The 18,035-nt window shown below is 35.6% G+C and overlaps 1 protein-coding gene across 1 annotated transcript in view; it reads left to right on the forward strand.

Annotated features, from left to right (window-relative positions):
- The first annotated feature begins 2,404 nt into the window (after nucleotides 1–2,404).
- The window catches only part of Vps13B (vacuolar protein sorting 13B), a 120,306-nt gene continuing 104,675 nt past the window's right edge, over nucleotides 2,405–18,035 (forward strand). The window contains exons 1-5 of the mRNA XM_089645666.1: nucleotides 2,405–2,693; nucleotides 9,826–10,003; nucleotides 10,096–10,165; nucleotides 10,300–10,481; nucleotides 13,141–13,279. Of these exons, the coding sequence (XP_089501792.1) occupies nucleotides 2,604–2,693; nucleotides 9,826–10,003; nucleotides 10,096–10,165; nucleotides 10,300–10,481; nucleotides 13,141–13,279 (659 nt within the window). The 5' untranslated portion in view covers nucleotides 2,405–2,603. The remainder of the gene's footprint in view (nucleotides 2,694–9,825; nucleotides 10,004–10,095; nucleotides 10,166–10,299; nucleotides 10,482–13,140; nucleotides 13,280–18,035) is intronic.

Raw genomic sequence — 18,035 nt, forward strand, 5'->3', positions numbered from 1 at the left:
TCCTCTTCCCCATCTCCTTCCTCTCTAAACTACTTTCATCCTCACAACATCCCAATTGAGGATGCCATAGTCTCACTGGCTCCAGTCGGTTGGGAGCAGTTGGGACTCTAATGCGGTTTCATATTTTTTTTTAAATACCACCGTAGCACCCTATTAATTTGTAAGATATTGTATGTTGTAAGAGTAGGTAGATGATGAAAATGGAAGTTCCATATACGAAGTCTTTGAAATCAGTGGTTCTTTAGCATGCAAACTTACAAAGAGGATATGGGAGTACACTGTTTACAAAATTAAAAATAAAAGAGTTGTAAAACAGAAAAAATAGTGGTTGCAGGTTGAAATCGATTACCGTCGTGCATTTCACACGCATGCGCTTCTTGGTTAACCTGACAATAAAATATGCATAATTGATTTTGCAATCTGCCATTGCGATCTCAGATTAATTTTCAATTCTCAAAATAATTTATGCGATTTTGTGTCGTTTTGAGCTCTGGTTCCAGAATTGGAACTGGATTCAAAATGCCAAAAATGCACTGATTTTTTTTCATGATGTAGTTTAACTTCAATGCTATGTTAGATTTTTAGATTAAAAAAAACATAGTGTATAGATAATCTTTCTTAGATAAGTAGTTGATTTATGGACTAAGGTATCCCCAATTATTATTGGGATATTTTGTAAGGACAAAGGAATGGAGATGGGAAAGGGAAGGTTGTGAAGTACCTAAAGTAAAGTCAAAATAAAATACCTAAGAATTACTGTAGGCCAATGTCTAAAATTTTTTTCACACATAAAATACCTAGGAGTTACTGTAGGCCAATGCCTAAAATGGTTTCCACACATAAACACACTCAAAGACAGAGTAAGGTAACATCTTTAGACATATCCCAAATAAAAATTTACTTAGAATGACATGCTTTGCCTTCTATTCTGCCAATCAATAAAATATAACAGCATTGTAGGATGAGATGGAATTTATAAAAATACACACAACCGCTTTTAAAAGCACAAAAATTTACATTTAAAACAATTCTTCTTAAACCATATCTGTATTTATCAAAACTTGGGTTTTAAGATTAAAATTAGAAAAACAAAATGCATTTTACTTCTACCATGCAACATTACAAATTTATAAGGATATAAAAAAATTGCACCATTTTAAAATAACAGAAATCAAAAATCAATTCTCCCAACTTAAAAATGTATGACCGGTCAGTGGTTGAGTGGGCATAGCGCTTGGGTCTCACCCGAGCGTCGCGTGTTCGATTCCTCGGCTGGCTAAGTCCTCCATCACAACACAAGCAACATTTTCGGCTTTCTGTGGTGGTAGTAGGAGATTTTCAAACATTGTTGGGTTATTCGTAACCCGGGAATGTTTGTCTTTCTTTTAAAAAAAAAAAAGTTAAAAAAATTTATTGATGTTTGTACGAAATTTCTGCCATTCAAAAAAAAAATCTTATATTAACATCAATTTTCCCACCTCCAAAAAGTAAAAAAAACAATGAGGCAATTCAATTATAAATATCTGGCCGAAAAGTTTTTAATTAATTACCAGAAAGATTCCGAAAAAGAAATAACAATCAATTTTAAATTTCACAAAACTGTAAAATGAAAATGTAAACTGAATGTATAAACAAATAATGATAATATAAGAATACACAAACAGTTAGCTCAATTGTGAGGGTTCATCTTTTATGTTATTTTATTATAAGTTATAAGGCTAGCTATGGGCATATTGCATTTTGAAAATCCAATATGCCCATTGGCTAGAAGTCGTAAATTTACGAAAAAACTTACAAGTCTAAAGCTAGCCTAAAACTTTACGAAAAAAATTAATGGATGTGATACAAACGAACTGAATATTGACATTATTAGACCTCTCTCTTAAAATTTTCAGAGCGATTTATTAATTTTTGTTTTGAGTTTTAGTATTTATATTGATTAATTGATTAATGTTTCTTTGTGATTGTTCCAAGGTTATTTCAATGGGAAGAGCTTCTAAAGACTCACGATGAACAGTGACATTACCATTGATTTTGTTGGTATCGGTGTTTATCCAGGAAAACCCCAACGCGTGGTCAAAAATTACACATGAACGCTTTATATTTTCGCATGGGAAATGGTCGTTTTTACAACTCTAATGTGCTTTGAAAAACCTTACTTGTCTAAAGTTAATAAAAGGAAAATAAAAAAAAGTACATATTATTTTCAAATACATAATATAAAACCAACGCTTAATTTAATTTCCGAGAAAATATTAGAATTTATATTTACGGTTTCTAGTTCCTACTCAAATACTCGATAAAGAAAAACTAGTAGTCGGATGCGCATCTATTGAAGATTTTTATCTATGTTTTGAAAAGATCGTCTTTGTCTATGCTTTCAGTATTTTCCGGTGTAGATGATTGTCAAAGTTTTTCTATCAAGATGATCTCCTGCGTAGGAAAGTTCGTTTTCGGGAGAGATTTTGAAATTAATCGAGGGAACTAGTAACTAAACAACATGGTGAAGTGGTAGTGTGTTCTTTTGCTCTCTTGCTCGCGATAAAACATTTTCGCGAAGTTATTTCTCTTAATTGTTAAACGTAATGTAAAGTGCCTCCAATATGTTTAAAAGAGCGGACGCATACGTCACCCCTATTATCTTGTCTCACGTTGACAAGTATATTAAAAACTTCCAGTCTCACGCGCAATCTGTAAGTCTTTAATTTCTTTTATTTTCCTATAAGTTTCTACTCGGAATATGTACTTGTAGGCCATTGTCTTGTGAGGGTTCTATTTGCTTACTTTTGACACTCTGAAAGATTGGTTTGTCAACATTACAGTCTACCGGCGTTTTGCCTCCAGAATAATAATTTAAAATTAAAGCTTGAACAGTGAAGACTTCGTCTCATGTAAATGTTGAACCTGCACCCTGAACACATTTGCCGTAGCTTATTAATAGATGAAGGCAAATTTGTTATTTTCAAATTTGCTATCTTTTTGTTACAAGTGCAATTTTTCAATAGTTAGATGTTTTCAAAGGGTACTCGTGAAATCATTTTTCCAATATGGCGTTCGTCTAGCCGCTCATGGCGTTGCTGCAGATGCACTCATTTTTAGCAGATGCATTTATAAATTATAGATTTCATTTTCACAAAAATTTTCTGTTTTTCCGGCTGGAAATAACTTTTAACCGTGGGATTTTCAAGATTGGACTATTTTTTTGCAAAGGGATGTATCATATTTTGAAATTGATAAAAAAGTTATTCAAAAACTTTTTCACTGTGGTGGAAAATGACAGGAACATCCTTTTTTCCGAATGATAATGAAATTGCATGCATTCCTTACAGGGAATGAAAAAGTAAATCTCGAAAGATTTATCTTTCACTTTTTATTTTCTACAAAATGATTGTTTTTTTATCAAAATGTTAATGTCTTATAAAAAGTTAATATTTTCCATATGCCACACATTGAGAGCAACTTTTATAAAATTAGATCATTGTAAAACATAAAACACGTTGAACAGAAGAGAATTTTGTTTTTATAAATAATTTTTTCAATATCCTCAGAATATGTTAATTAAAGGTAGGTTAAAACACAAGAATATAAATAAAATAAATACAAATTAATTTTTTAATTTGTTTGATGTGTTTTTTCCCAAGAATTAAGAAAACAATAGCATATATCCTTTTTGTTGTTATTTTTTGCCTGGTAAAAGTGAAAGGGTTTTGGGTAAATGTTTTCTGCCAGCCTTGGAGAGGGAAGGCTTGGAAAACTCCAATGGGCCTAGAAGGCCCTGCTGGTGGTGGACACCTATAGTTTTTGATTCAATCAAGGACGAGGCTGTCATAAAAACAACACATCACGACATTTGCCTGATGAACAATGAAAGTAATATCGATGAAAACACAAATTGGCGGGTGTGGAGTTTCTCAAAACATTCAAACTCCTTGGCCGTGAATCTATAATCAAATTATGGTTGTACATGCTATATAAACGAGGTGCTAATATACATGCAAGTACAAAACAAACATGACGCAGCGTTTCTTTGAGTCTCCCTTGGTTTTGTGTTCGACTGTGTTACAAACATAGGCAATTGCTGACTCGATTTAACTAGTAATAATATGTATTTATTATAAAGAATTAAGATAAAAATTCTATTGTTTCGTTTTTACAAGGCTGTTAATTTCGTATTCCAAGAACTAATGAAAATTTATAAATTGATTGGAACACATTTTAATATATTTGTGTCTGATACAAATTAAAATAAAATAAATTATGTTTTTTGGCAATGTTTTTTTGCATAAATCAAAACAGGCAGCTGTTGTCAAGCAGTTAGCTAACCACAACCACTTAGGTATCGATCTTGACTGCCGAATCCCTAAGATACCTGTGGCTCCACCCCTCACTTCTCCCTTCATTCCTTTGCGATCCATATTAGTCAACTCATCTTTGTGTTTTGATGCATAAAAACTCAATAAATCATAAATCCTGCACAACCAGTGATTTGCTCCCCAACTTTATCAGAGAGTCTTACTAGTCTACTTGGTCGTCGAGTAGCCACATAGAAAGTGGTGGCTGTTGAAATCTCCCATGTACACCGGCAGTTGATGGTGTGCCGGACGTACTTCTGACCACACTTTAAGGGGATGTTTGTAGATATTAAATACGACAACTTTTCAAAACCTGATTTCCAATTGCTTGATTAGAATTCAGGTAGCAGGATGGGGATTTCAAAAGTGGTGAAAAATTTATTTATTTATGTGCATCAAAAACTAAGTTGAATACAAAATCAAAACTAAGCTTAAAAGTCTCACTGCAAACATTCGAAAAGTCCATATGCCCTGTATTTCATTTCAAAACCATTAAATTTTAACGCATTTATGTAAAGTGCCAATTCTTTCCAGAAGATTTTGCATTCACCTTGTTTTTCTCTGTAAGCTATTAAGATAAGTGGAGAATTATCATTTACATTGATTACTCCGTAAAATTTTGAGTCATCTCAAGGATAGAAGAAGAAAATGTAAATTAGTAAGAATACGAATATCCAATAATTTTTTATTGTAGGCAAACAAGAAGCAGAGTCAGGCTAAAATCCTTGCAGAATATTGCTTTGGAATGCTTTGCTTCTTTTTTATTTTTACATTAACTCCACACAAGAGGCCTTGAGGAAAATAATTTTTCTTAGGGCCCATGTCATCCTTGGGGACGGTCGTAGAAACGACCCTTGTGACAAATGTCAACTGTGTACAAATGTTAGGCGCTAGGTTGGCGTGTTTTCCGTCTATGCACTGGTGCCCAAGGCATCAATGACGCTAGTTCCTCGGAGTTTCTTCCATTGAAATACCGGAATAACTAGGATATCATTTCCACGTGACGACACTGCTCTAAAGATTGCAATCTGTTTATTCCGATAAGGAAATATATCAAACGGACCGCCTATTTTTGCACAGAGACGAGGTTTTTTCTCAAGTACCTTGGAGCTCCAGACTAGAGGTGCCTTCCGAATTGAATGGTTGCGATTTGTACAGGGTCGTAGTTGTGGTATGTGCGGGCCCTTTACCTAACTTCACAGTTGAAGTGCTTCTTGATAGAGGAAGAAATCCTTCCAATAAAATGGGAGACTCAAACATTCGTTTTATGGAAATGCTAGATATCTAGGTATTATCTTGGATCGCTATTCGTCTTTTCTGGTGCATGTTAAGAGTGTGTCCAGCAATGTCCAGGCTCTGTTTTTGAAATTGAAAAGACTCAACTGCAGAGTTCGGATTGCGTTCTCCGGCACTTCATCTCCTGTATAGGGTGGTATACGTGTCGCAATTTTCTTACGCAGTCTCTGTGTGGAAGCACCGTCTGGATAATGTGTTAATCGACTCTGCACTTAAGCAGAGCCAGCGAACTCCTTTGGTGGCACTCTTTGTTGCATACAGAATTGGCTGTTGCTGGCATTTTGCCCATTGATATGGAAATAAGGGAGGCGCTGACCAAAAAAGTTAATAATTGAAAGGCCAGCTGTCCACCTGGGTGTTGATTTAACACTTGGTGGGGCCGTATCTCTCCCTCAACTGTTAAAAGAGATGCGCGAACGAACTCTGAGTGAATGGTAAAAACTTTGGGATAGGTCGACCTTCTCCTTCTTCCCGTCAGTTAAAGCCAGAATGGAAGAGGCTTTTATCAATTTGGATCATCACCTAACACAGATGCTATTAGGTCATGGAGAATTCAGGGGAAGATTGCACAGCCTGACCCTGTCTCCCCATCCAATCTGTGCGTATGGTGACAACAACCAATCAGCTGAAAACTTTCTGTGGCACTGCGAGATTTTGACAGACGCATGAGACAAAATGTTGGAAGGTCTGAAAACTATCACGAGGCCAGCTTGGAATGCTGATCTTGTTTCGAACAAAGAGAATCTCGAATGCCTGAAGAAATTTACAAGGATCTGGGTTTAGAGATGGCCTAAGATTAGAGTCGATAAACTTCAGGTGTGATTGCCAGGTGTGATTGCTCCTGGCCTCCACGGTCATCTTTTCGTTAACACTTTTACTCTTATTGACCGGATTTCATCTAGCTTCAGTCTCGCGGCTGGTCGGATCGCTCCTCTAATTCTCGGCAGGACTGCCAAAAAGAAAACTTCCATCATCATAGTTGTCTATTCACCCTGAGTGTTGCGATGAAGAAAGATACCCACCTAATGTTCAGGCAGGAGCAGTACATCTGATAAGGAAGATCTAGGAATCGAATGTCTTGGAACAACAGTATTAGAGAAGTGATCTAATTCTTCATTGGATTGGACCCTTAGGTTGGAGAGTGCACAATCCACCTGTTATCACTATAATTTTAATAAAAGGGCAATGCTCCATGAGGTCGACAGGACGTCTTTTTTATATTCTACAGATGTTTTGCACGGTTTACATTCTACGGGTCAGGACAGGCTAATGCACTGCTGATAGGAAGTCCACTTGGTAAATTTTCTTTAGGCTGGAAATAGTACCACATATATGTTAGTTGTGTACAGTAATACAAGTAGGTTAATGGATGAAGAGCTGTAGTGCAAAGCTGATGGTCAGCCGTGTGTGAGTTCCTATGCTCCGCGTATGAGGACCATCGGATTGCAGAGAAACTCATTATTTCTGGTTGCACTGGATTATTAGGACACAATTTGATGATAGTTAATCCGAAATTGAAGTAAAATTCCTCCTACCTGTTTATTGTTTATTGCGGTATTTTAAGTAGGTACATAGTTATCTATGTCCTAATACAATCCTTATAAACATATAATTATAGTAACACATTTAAAATGAATCAATCACATATTTTCGTAATTTAATTTTAAATGTTTTTATGTTTTCTTCTGATTTTATTTCTTCTGGTAGCTCTCCAAATATATTCAACGCTCTGTACATCAATGACTTTTGACTCTGTGTTTTTTTCCTGAAGGGGAGTCTCAATTCATTTCTTTTCCTCGTCTCATGTGTGTGTTTGTTCTGTAATTTATCAATTTTTCTTAGGAATTCACTAGACGTATGGCCATTGATTATCTTGTAGATTAAAAATATGGTATTAAAGTAAATAATTTGTTTAAATGACAAGATATTTAACTCCTTCAACATGTTCTTAATTTTTGTGTATCTATTTTTCTTCAATATGGTTCTCATTGCTCTATTTTGTAGAATTGTCATTTGTTTCATTAAACCGTAGTTGGATAAGAATAGAATGCTGCTACAGTAATTTATGTGTGGTACAATAATTGCGTTGTACACATTTTTACTGGAAACTGTGTTAAGGAATCTTCTTATTCTTCCCAACAGTGAGATTTTTTTGGCAATATTTTTAATAATTTGTTTTGTTCTGAGCAAAAGTTAATTTGGAGTCAATTAATACCCCCAAATATTTCATTTCGAATACTTCTTTCAATACTTCACCGTCTATCAATATGTCTTTTTTTGTTTTGTTTACATTCAATTTAAGTTTATTTTTCTTCAGCCATATTGATATATTATGTAGGTCTTCATTTATGTGGTTCATTATGAGTTCATAATCTTCTCCTGTTATATATATCTGTGCGTCGTCTGCAAATAATCTTAATTTTTCAATGTTTCAATACTTTTACCATATCATTAATGTACATTATAAAAAGAATAGGTCCGAGAACCGACCCTTGTGGTACTCCCAATGTAATCTTTACTGGTTCGGATATTGTCTCACCCACTTTTGTGGTTTGATATCTATTACTTAAATAATCCTTGAACCATTTCAATGCCTTTCCTTTTATTCCATTTTAGATAGTTTTTTAATAATTATATCTATCTATCGTTTCAAAAGCTCTCTGAAAGTCCAGGAAAACCGCGATCACATATTTATTTTTATCTAAGTCTTGTTTCCAGTCCTCCAGAACTAGATTGAAGAACCTATAATACAATCTGTAGACGAAAAAGTATGTATTATGAAAGTGTTCTTCCAAAAGACTTCAACATATGCAGACGATAATTTTTTAATTTTTTTTTTGCCTTTATATTAACTGTTAGTAGCTGAGTGGATCCATCGGATTCTAATTCTCATGTCGTGGGAGACCTGAGGTAGGGTTGTTGCTTGTTCCATAAATGGTCACAGGCAGCGGTAAATTTAGTGTAATTTAGGTAGTGTTTTAATCATAATCTGATGTTGTGGTCATAAAAGCTAAGCTGCCTTTAACTTTTATGGCTTGAAGGTTTTTAAATTTCTTGATACCAAAATATTTAGAGATAAGCATTTAAAAAAAGTATCTATAAGTACATATAACCATGTGTCACTTTATATGTTCATGTACAAGAGTCCAAACTGTCCGGGTCCAAGAGGATTATTTATTTATTTATTTATTCATTTATTTATTTATTCATTTTTGGGAAATCAACAGTTTACATTTTTACAGATTGTACATAAGTAAAATAGCCAAAATAAAACCAATTACGGATTTCCTCCTTGTGACTTTACGTAAGACAGCATTAGAAGAAATAATTAAATTTATGAGAAATGTGAAGTTATAATTATATAAAATAAAAGAATTGTATAAAATAATAGAACAAAATAATACAACAGAAATAACAAAAATAAAGGGGAAAAAAAAACTAAAATTTATATAAAATAAAAGATTATCGATACATTGGTAACCATAAGAATACAAACAATATTGTGCATATAAATCATATCATAACCATAACCATAAGAAGACAATGTTGTGCATATAAATCATACCATAATGGCACGGCAATTTGGGAAATGCTGTTTATGAAAGAAGATGGTAGGGAAAGGAGATGGGGAAGACAAAGCTTGTGAATTATCTAATATTTTTACTCTTTATCACGGATATTGAAATCATCTGTATGTTATGTAAATAATTTATTTCTAAAAGCATGGGTTGCCGGCAATGACTTTGATATTGGTTTATTATTAGTGTCTAATCCAAACAAACATAACTAAAGCCATTCATAATGTATTTTTACCACACCGGGAACCCGTGTTTATTCGCTATGCACTTATTTGCCTAAGCTATGCCCTGAGATACATGGATTACAAATGATTCTTCCAGCTAGTGTTGCAATTTTGTTTGATATCAGCAAAGATCCATTTTTTTCTAATAGCGTTAGCAATTCAGCTAAATGAACATTTCATTAAAGATTTCTGGAAAGGCTGAATAAGATTCACGATGGGTATTTTGTCTTTATTCAAGAATATCTCTTAAGTGTTCCTGTGTTAAGGTTTGTGTACTGATAGAAATGCCCAAGTTCCTCCCAAACCACGGTGGTGCCTTGTCGCATAGCGGCAATCTGAAAATACTCCTGTTGATTGCTGATTTTTTTGTTACAGCTGTCACTATGGGAAGGTGCTTTGGCCCTCCACAACTTGGAGCTGCGGACGGACATCATCCAAGAAGAGCTAAATCTGCCCTTTCATCTTTCATCCGGTACCATCCACGAGCTCATCATTCAAGTACCATGGATGAAGATTATGTCGGAACCAATTATGGTCACCATCAATACCATCGGTAATTTTCAAATACTAAATTAATGTATTTAAAAAATTATGTTTCTATTTTATTTTTGGGTTTTTATGTAAACAATATCACTTTTGTTACAGAATGTGTCCTGACTTTGAAGACCGAGCCCTCCTCGGAGCCAAGACCACGTGTCGACAGACAAATAAAAAAGTAAGTTATTGTTGTTTTCCTTTCTAGTTCAGAAAATTATCAATTATCCCTCGCAACCACATATTTTTGCTACATGTAAAAAGGAATTTGTTTTTTAAACATTACTGTACCCTTTTCCTGACTTTAATTCATAGGGAAGTACTGGAGGCTCCCGCCACATATGTCCAGTCATTGGTCAACCGCGTGGTCAACAATATTTCATTCCGCTGCAATAACCTGATCCTGAAATATGTCGAGGAAGATATTGTCCTATCAGTCAACATCAAACACCTCTCTATGGACAGTGTCAATGGCAAATGGGAGCCATCTTTTTCTGGTGAGTCATTTTTTATATTATGTGTAACACCAGTAACTTATTCATTTATTTAGGTCACTTTATCAGTAAAGAGCGGAAAAAATGCAAAAAAAAAAAATTTAAATATGCGCATTTAAATGCACCAAAACAAGAAAAAACTTGCAAGACGTATGGTGAATTCACAAAAATAATTAATAGGTTCATATTATTTTTTCATAGAGAGCGCCCTAAAATTTAAGTTTAGACTTACGGAATTGAATATTGTTTTATGAAATTCTGAGTTTTATGCAAGGTAATTTTCAATAAAAGAAAATTCTCATTGCATTTTAAAAATTAAATTTTTAAAGTTTTCCAGGAAAATTATGATTTTTGTTGGAAAACTTGTATTTAACAATCTAAAAACTTAAAACTAAAGGTCCGTCTTCACACAAAGTCTTGCATGGGCAAACAGTTTGCGTCCACATGACAGCGACTAGTATGCGCAAACACAGAACAGTGTGAGGCCTTTAGAAAGACATTAAATTCAATCAGAATGAATCTTCTACATAATATGTATGTCAAATGAACAAAGAATTAATCAAGTTTTAAGCCCAGGTTAAGAACCGTTGGATGTATCCATAAAAATTCCATTCCGCAAAAAATTTTAATTAAAAATTTATCACGTGCATCAGCTGCCGTTTAAAAGTTAGATAATGTTGCTAGAAAGTGTGGAGAGCACCTTATTATTGGGTATAAGGAACTGTAAGGAGACAGCAGGAATCTGTCAGAAGTAACAGACAATACATGTGGATCAGCTGCTATTAAAGTGAGTAAAATATTTTGAAACAGTTTTTCGTAACCGTTTAAGTTCCGAAATGGTTGCAATAGTTTGGTCGACTTTGAAAAAAACTGTCTAAATATGTCTGCAATAAACCCATGCGAAATGATGGCACAATTAGTTTGAGAATTTAAAACAGCTCCCACAACACATACTTAACTGCCGTACCCGTAGTAAACCATAAGAAAGAAATAATTTCCGCGCAATGGCTACGAAATGGCGGCAAAGAACACCCGAAACTCCATTGCGAAGAAATAAAACGCCCGTCCGCAACGCTGTACGTGAAAGGCCATGACCCGTTGTGACGAAACGCTGTTAAAACTGTTTGTAACTGTTTGTTGTATTAAAACTGTTTGTATACCATTTTTATATACCATAAGTTGGTTCTTATGTTGATGTATAGCAGGGGTGGAGAACCTGCTGCCCGCGAGGCTTTTTGGTGCGGCCTGCGAGAACTTTCAGTACGGCCTGCGAGCACTTTCAGTGCGGCCTGTGAGCACTTTCAGTGCGGTCTACTAACCACAAAAAAAGAGTATTAAATAAATTACTTTCAGAAAGCGAGGTTTCTTCTAAATACACTGCGGATTCGCTTACAGATAAAATTACAGTTGTGGTTTCATCTGCAGGCGCATTAAAAAAGGAAACGATTCTCATGATTCTCAGTTTTGAAATTCTAGTTGCAGACTATGTGCTGGTTGTAATTTTAATCAGAGCTGGTGACTCGCACAAAGATTCAAACTTAAATTAAGTCTTCCGAATGATGTGTTAAAATTCCAGTGAATCGTCTGCTGACGCATTTAGAAGGAAATCGTTCGCATTTTCCAGTGGAATTCTAGTTTCACACCATATGCTGCAAAATTCCGAGGAAAACTGTTTGGTAACTTGTTCCACGAGCAACGATTTTTTAAGCTCGATGACTCTTATGCAGAAAGTTAAACCAACTCAAAACTCGATATGCAGACTCATCTGTAGACGCAACTCAAAGGAAACCTTTCTTTTAAATTTCTCGACTCGTTTGTGAATATGGCGTTTGGTCACGCATTTTCCATATTTTTATTTGAAGAATTCTTGTCAGGTGTGATCTAAAAATTAAATAAAATCGGTACTTATAAGTTTATAAAAATATATGGAGGATTTTTACCCCTCCCCCCGCCACCAAAATTTAAGTGTGGACCCCCACGGGTGATACTACAAACCTCCAAATGGCGCCTGATGGCGAAAAGATTCCCCACTCCTGATGTAAAGGATGGTAACATTTTTTTTTCCATTTTTCGAGTTCAATTATTTTGTTTGTAATCATATAATTGAACATAAGTATAAGTATAACATTGTAATAAGTGCTATTGCCTTACAATAAAAGTTTAATAAAAAATAAGCCATAAGTTGTTATGAATTATGTTATTTTTATGCATCCAAATATTCAAAATGCTATATCCAAAACCTGTGTTTGTCAGTTAACATGGTATACACCCGAGCAGTTCTGTTTTTGTAAATTGTGCCGTCTTACCAGAAAATGTTTTTTTATAGTGTGTAATCTACCATAAGTAGTTTCCTCGGAATAGCTCAGAGAAATGCTTTTTTGATTGTGTCTATTGGCAACGGCACCGAAAAATAGGTTAAGGAGACATCAGGAGTCCTTCGGAGTAAAGACATTGGAGTCTCCATGGACTATAGCACTGATGTTGATGATAATATTGTTAATATTTTTTTTAAACAATGAGTACTGCTTGTGTATGCGTTGATTACTTTTCAGATACCAGAATGTAACCCAAATGGAAAAAAAGTTTGATGGTGCGCATAATGAATGTCATTAAAATAATTTCGAGTGTCACAGTGATTTACTTTTAAATTAATCTCTTTCAGATATGACAGTGGAGGACCTTCATGTGAGGAAGAAGATTAAACTCAGTGATCTTACTATTTGTCTGGACAAGAGGAACTCGTCAGGCAGAATAGACAACTTTATGAAGCCGCTGCTCTACCGATGCGAAACGGAAATAAGGTACCAAACTTATTACAGTAGAACCTCGTTAATTCGAAATCCACGGGACATCAAAAATCAAATTTCGAATTAACGATTTCCCACGTAATACGAAATTTTATGAAAAAAAAATAATAAATACTTATTATTTTTAATTAATGTCAAGCCACAAAGTGTTTGCTTCCTTCGATAATTTAATAATAAATACGCCGATAATCGATTTTTTGGCCGCCACTTCAAATCCGGGTGGTATTTTAGGAGTAAATTCGTATTAATACCAATTATTTCTTTATTTTCGCGGCCGATTACCTTAGCGGTCTTGCCCTTTAAATTCAGATATTCGAAATAAATTCCTAAAAATACAATATATTTACGCGTAAATCGAGATTTCGCGGCTTTTTGTCGCGGCCGACCCTTTAAGTTCAGATATTTGGTGTAAATTCGTAAAACTACGACATATATCCGTGTAAAACGTATTTTCTCGGCCCTTCAAACTCGGATATTCGAAATAAATTTAAAAAAATACGTCATACGGCCGCTCGCACAGAGCAGAAAGTTACCGTAAACAAAGGTCGAATGTCTACCCGCGCAACAGCTAGTGCAAAGGAAGGCGAAACAACTCAAGTTTCTGGGACCATCGACAAGGGGAAGAGGCCGCTGTCCGGCCCATTTAAACCGAAGAAGATGTCAACTCCCGTTGCCCAACCTACCGATACTGTAACATCGAAGACTGCAGAAACCGATACAGCAGAATCCGAATCTGAAACAGAAGCCTATACCTCCACTTCAGCTAACCCCATTGGCGCCGAGTTACGCATAGGAAAAAAAGACGACCAGTACTTCATGGTACCGCGACTGAGCATAAAGGCCTCATAGCCGTTGAAAGGCGCAAGTATATTCATGCCTGGCAATTCGATGTCAACACTACGGTTGAGGATATTGTAAAATTCCTTCTCAACATAAACAAAGAAATTGTTTACGATGTTGTCAAGTTGACAGCCAAAGCTGACTACGCCTCTTTCCGGATCGGAGTCCCGGAATCGAAGCTTTCGTTTTATATGGACCCGAACATATGGCCAAATCATGTTGCATTCAATGAGTGGTTTTTTCGGAGAAATGTTGCAACCAATGATGAAACGAAACACTCTAAGAGTGAGAAATAATTCTTACCTCTCTATCTATTATCAAAATGTTCGAGGGTTAAATACGAAATTGGCAGTATTTAAAAACAACCTATTTGCTCGAGATAACTTAGATTTAATAGCAATCACTGAATCGTGGCTGAAACCAAGTGTGCATAATTCAGAGCTATTTCCAGAAAATCACAGAAAATCAGAAGACCACCTCACACGCCCGGGAGGTGTCGTCCTGGCTGTTCGTGCTGATTCTGTAACCCATGCTGAGAGAATTTCTTCAATGGACATCCCCGACACTGAATCCCCGTGGGTGAAGCTATCCTTGAAATCTTCAACTGTTTTTGTATGTGTGATATATGTGCCACCGCGTTCTTCAACTTCGTTATACTACAACATGTTCGAAAAAATAGAAAGTAATTATAATCTTCTGTTATGAATATGTATTCGACACAATGTTACGATACTTACTTAGCCCATAGATGTGTTAATAGGCTGTTATTGTGTGTGGTTTTTCTAAGTACATTATTGACTGTTAATATGATTGAATAGTGGGTGGCCAAGTTTGACTTTGTTGGTCTTTGAAGGCCAACGCGCCAGAGTCCCTTCCAGTGGTTGAACTGGAAAAGAGCTCGCCAAACCGACCTACCGACGGTAGAGCATAATTCTCCATTCAGGGCGGGGAAAAATATATCCCATCTACATGATGTTCGAAAGGAAGTTGCAAGGTTGTAGAATGAAAGTAATCTGGATAAACTTTGGACTGGCCGTAACAAATTATATTTGATAAATTTCACAGAGAAATACAAAAAAGGTGAAAACTTACCCCCATCGACCAGAACGTAGAATCTATCTACCCTGTCTAAAATAATAAGAACGTATTTAGTTATGAGGAACGAACACTGAGTGCCGCGAATGGCGGAGTAGATGAATCAGCCATGTAGCTAGAGGACGGCAGCATCAGGATGTGGCTGGCCGACGGCCCAGTGTGGTCCAGCCAGTAGGAGTAGACGGCATCAGAATGTGGCTGGCCGACGGCCCAGTGTGGTCCAGCCAGTAGGAGTAGACGGCATCAGAATGTGGCTGGCCTACGGCCCAGTGTGGTCCAGCCAAGAGGAGTAGACGGCATCAGAATGTGGCTGGCCTACGGCCCAGTGTGGTCCAGCCCTGAGTAGACGGTTAATCCGTAAGTTGCCCTTCCACGAGGCAAGGTGGAACTTAATAATGCTCTGAATCAAAATGCACACGGCGAAAACAGTTTATCGGCAGAAATAATCACCGATCGCTTGGATAAACTATGATTACCCCCACGGCCACACATGGTAAAAACGTTTTCATTATTCACGCCACCCGGGGCGAATTCCACTCGCGGGAAATATGACTAGACTTCTAATCTCGAAGCACCAACTGAACATTTCGGTATTAATCGCAAATCCATGAAATAACTTTCGATTAGAGCCTCAGACCTCCAGAAATAATAATTGACCCCCCGACCGGACAGCCTGTCTCTCCTGTGACCGGCCGGGAAGTCAAGCCATCTTGAATTTCTTTTCACTTCCTGTTCAAGTTCTAAGTTGCCAGAGCATAAACAATAGACAAGATAAATCACAGATTTGACAGGTTCTTACTTAGAGTGAAAATCGTATGTTATTTTCATAACATTACCCCGGTCGCCCCCAACGTGTTTGCCCTCAAACACAAGGAGAACAAAATAAAAGCCTGAGCTAAGAGATACCCTAACTTGGTCTGATGGGTTCCTAAAACATACATGATATAATAACATTAAAAAAAATGAGTTATTTTGCAGAAATGTACTAAAAGTAATAGTATGCTTGCAAATGGGTGTGTCACAAAATCAGTCGCGCCCATCATGCGTAAGACATGATGGATGAGTCTGCGGCGCATCCAATTGAAGTTCAGAGTATTAGATATAACAAAATCAGAACTTAGAAATAAAGAACTTAAATTGTACACAATTAGCAGTAAGAAGATACGTGGACGGGGCCCGTAATCACCCGCAGCATGTACGACGCTGGGTGATGTATTCTGACTCTCGTCTGGGACTACCGTAGACGTAGCATCTATAACAGAATAGAACTTAAAATTAGTATACAAATATTATCACTAAAGCATGACATCAATATACATCAAAACATTAAATATGCACAAAGCATCACTGTTCAGATTCACTTTTTTAAATAAGCCAAAGTAGGCTACACTCGTAGATGGTGTACCATCTGCACTTTATCACTGATTCTAAATCAATTTTGGAAAAGAAGAGTTCCTCTATAGAAGAGTATTCCTATCTAACTCCCTAAACTGGTCTCGTGGGTTTAGTTTTTCTGACAGTTATACAATAGAAAACAATATATAAGTTTATTTTACCATTGGTATATGAAATACAGGATATAACCAACCATTGTAAATGAATGGTGTTATGAATAGTCTTACAATCATCGCAAAATGATGCCACATTATTTAGTAAACAACCATCGTTAAAAATGGTGCCAATAGAATTGTTAGCGACCATCGTAAATAAATGGTGCTATAAATAGTCTACAACCATCGTTAAAAATGGTGCCAATCAATTAAGTATTCGTCTTTTGTCCCCGAGGGTTCAATTTGTAAATTGTAGTATTAGTGTAACTAATTACCGAGGTTCTCACAGGAACCAATCAATCACTAATTTATTTTTAGGATTGATTTACATTTTTCAAATGATGAAGTTTTAATATTATATAAATTTATTAATATTAGTTCAGTAGTAACTTGTTTATAGAAACTTAACAAGAATTTTTTGTAATAGTAAAGATACTTACATAGACAAATGGGCAATGAGACCTATGCAAGCACAATATATTTAAACTCGGAACATCTTGAAATACTGGGCGAATAATTCCATATGTTTTTACTTAAAGTAATACAATATAAAGGTATATGAACACAGTTCATATGATATTAAGCTTAGAATACAAGAGGATATGCGGGTTCATATCGTCGTATAATCCAAGTTGACATAAAAATAAACTTAAAAATAAATATGAGCTAAGTTGAACTGATCGTGACCAGAAATATGTATGTATTTGTGTTTCGAAGCATCTCACATTTGTATATATATTTTATAATCTACCAAATTTTAACTTATTATTTTAATGAGAAATTATACTCGAGTAATCAACTGGAGTAAAATTAATTTTCCGTGAAGGACAAACTTAAAAATATGTATATTTTATAATCTACAAAATTTTAACTTATTATTCTAATGAGAAATTATACTCGAGTAACCAACTGGAGTAAAATTTATTTTCCGTGAAGGACAAACTTAAAAATATGAATATTTTATAATCTACAAAGTTTTAACTTATTATTTTAATGAGAAATTATACTCGAGTAATCTATTGGAGTAAAATTAAATTTTCTGTTTTTCTTCGGCGGCGGTACCTCCACCTCAGAACTGTCTAACCAAACGGAGCCAATTCTGCCACTCGCACTTCCTCTGCGCAAAGGAAGGCGCGTGAACAGAGCGACTCACATTTAGTTTTTTTTTCCTTTTTTTTTTTTTTAATCTCCATATTTTTAAAGAAGCAACCCTAGGTTTAGAGTTGTTGTGACTCTTCTTCCTACATTCCGATTGTAGATGCCCC

Source organism: Hesperophylax consimilis, chromosome 23 (assembly GCF_061612785.1).
Source record: "Hesperophylax consimilis isolate HC1 chromosome 23, BYU_Hcon_1.0, whole genome shotgun sequence".
Lineage (NCBI taxonomy): Eukaryota > Metazoa > Arthropoda > Insecta > Trichoptera > Limnephilidae > Hesperophylax > Hesperophylax consimilis.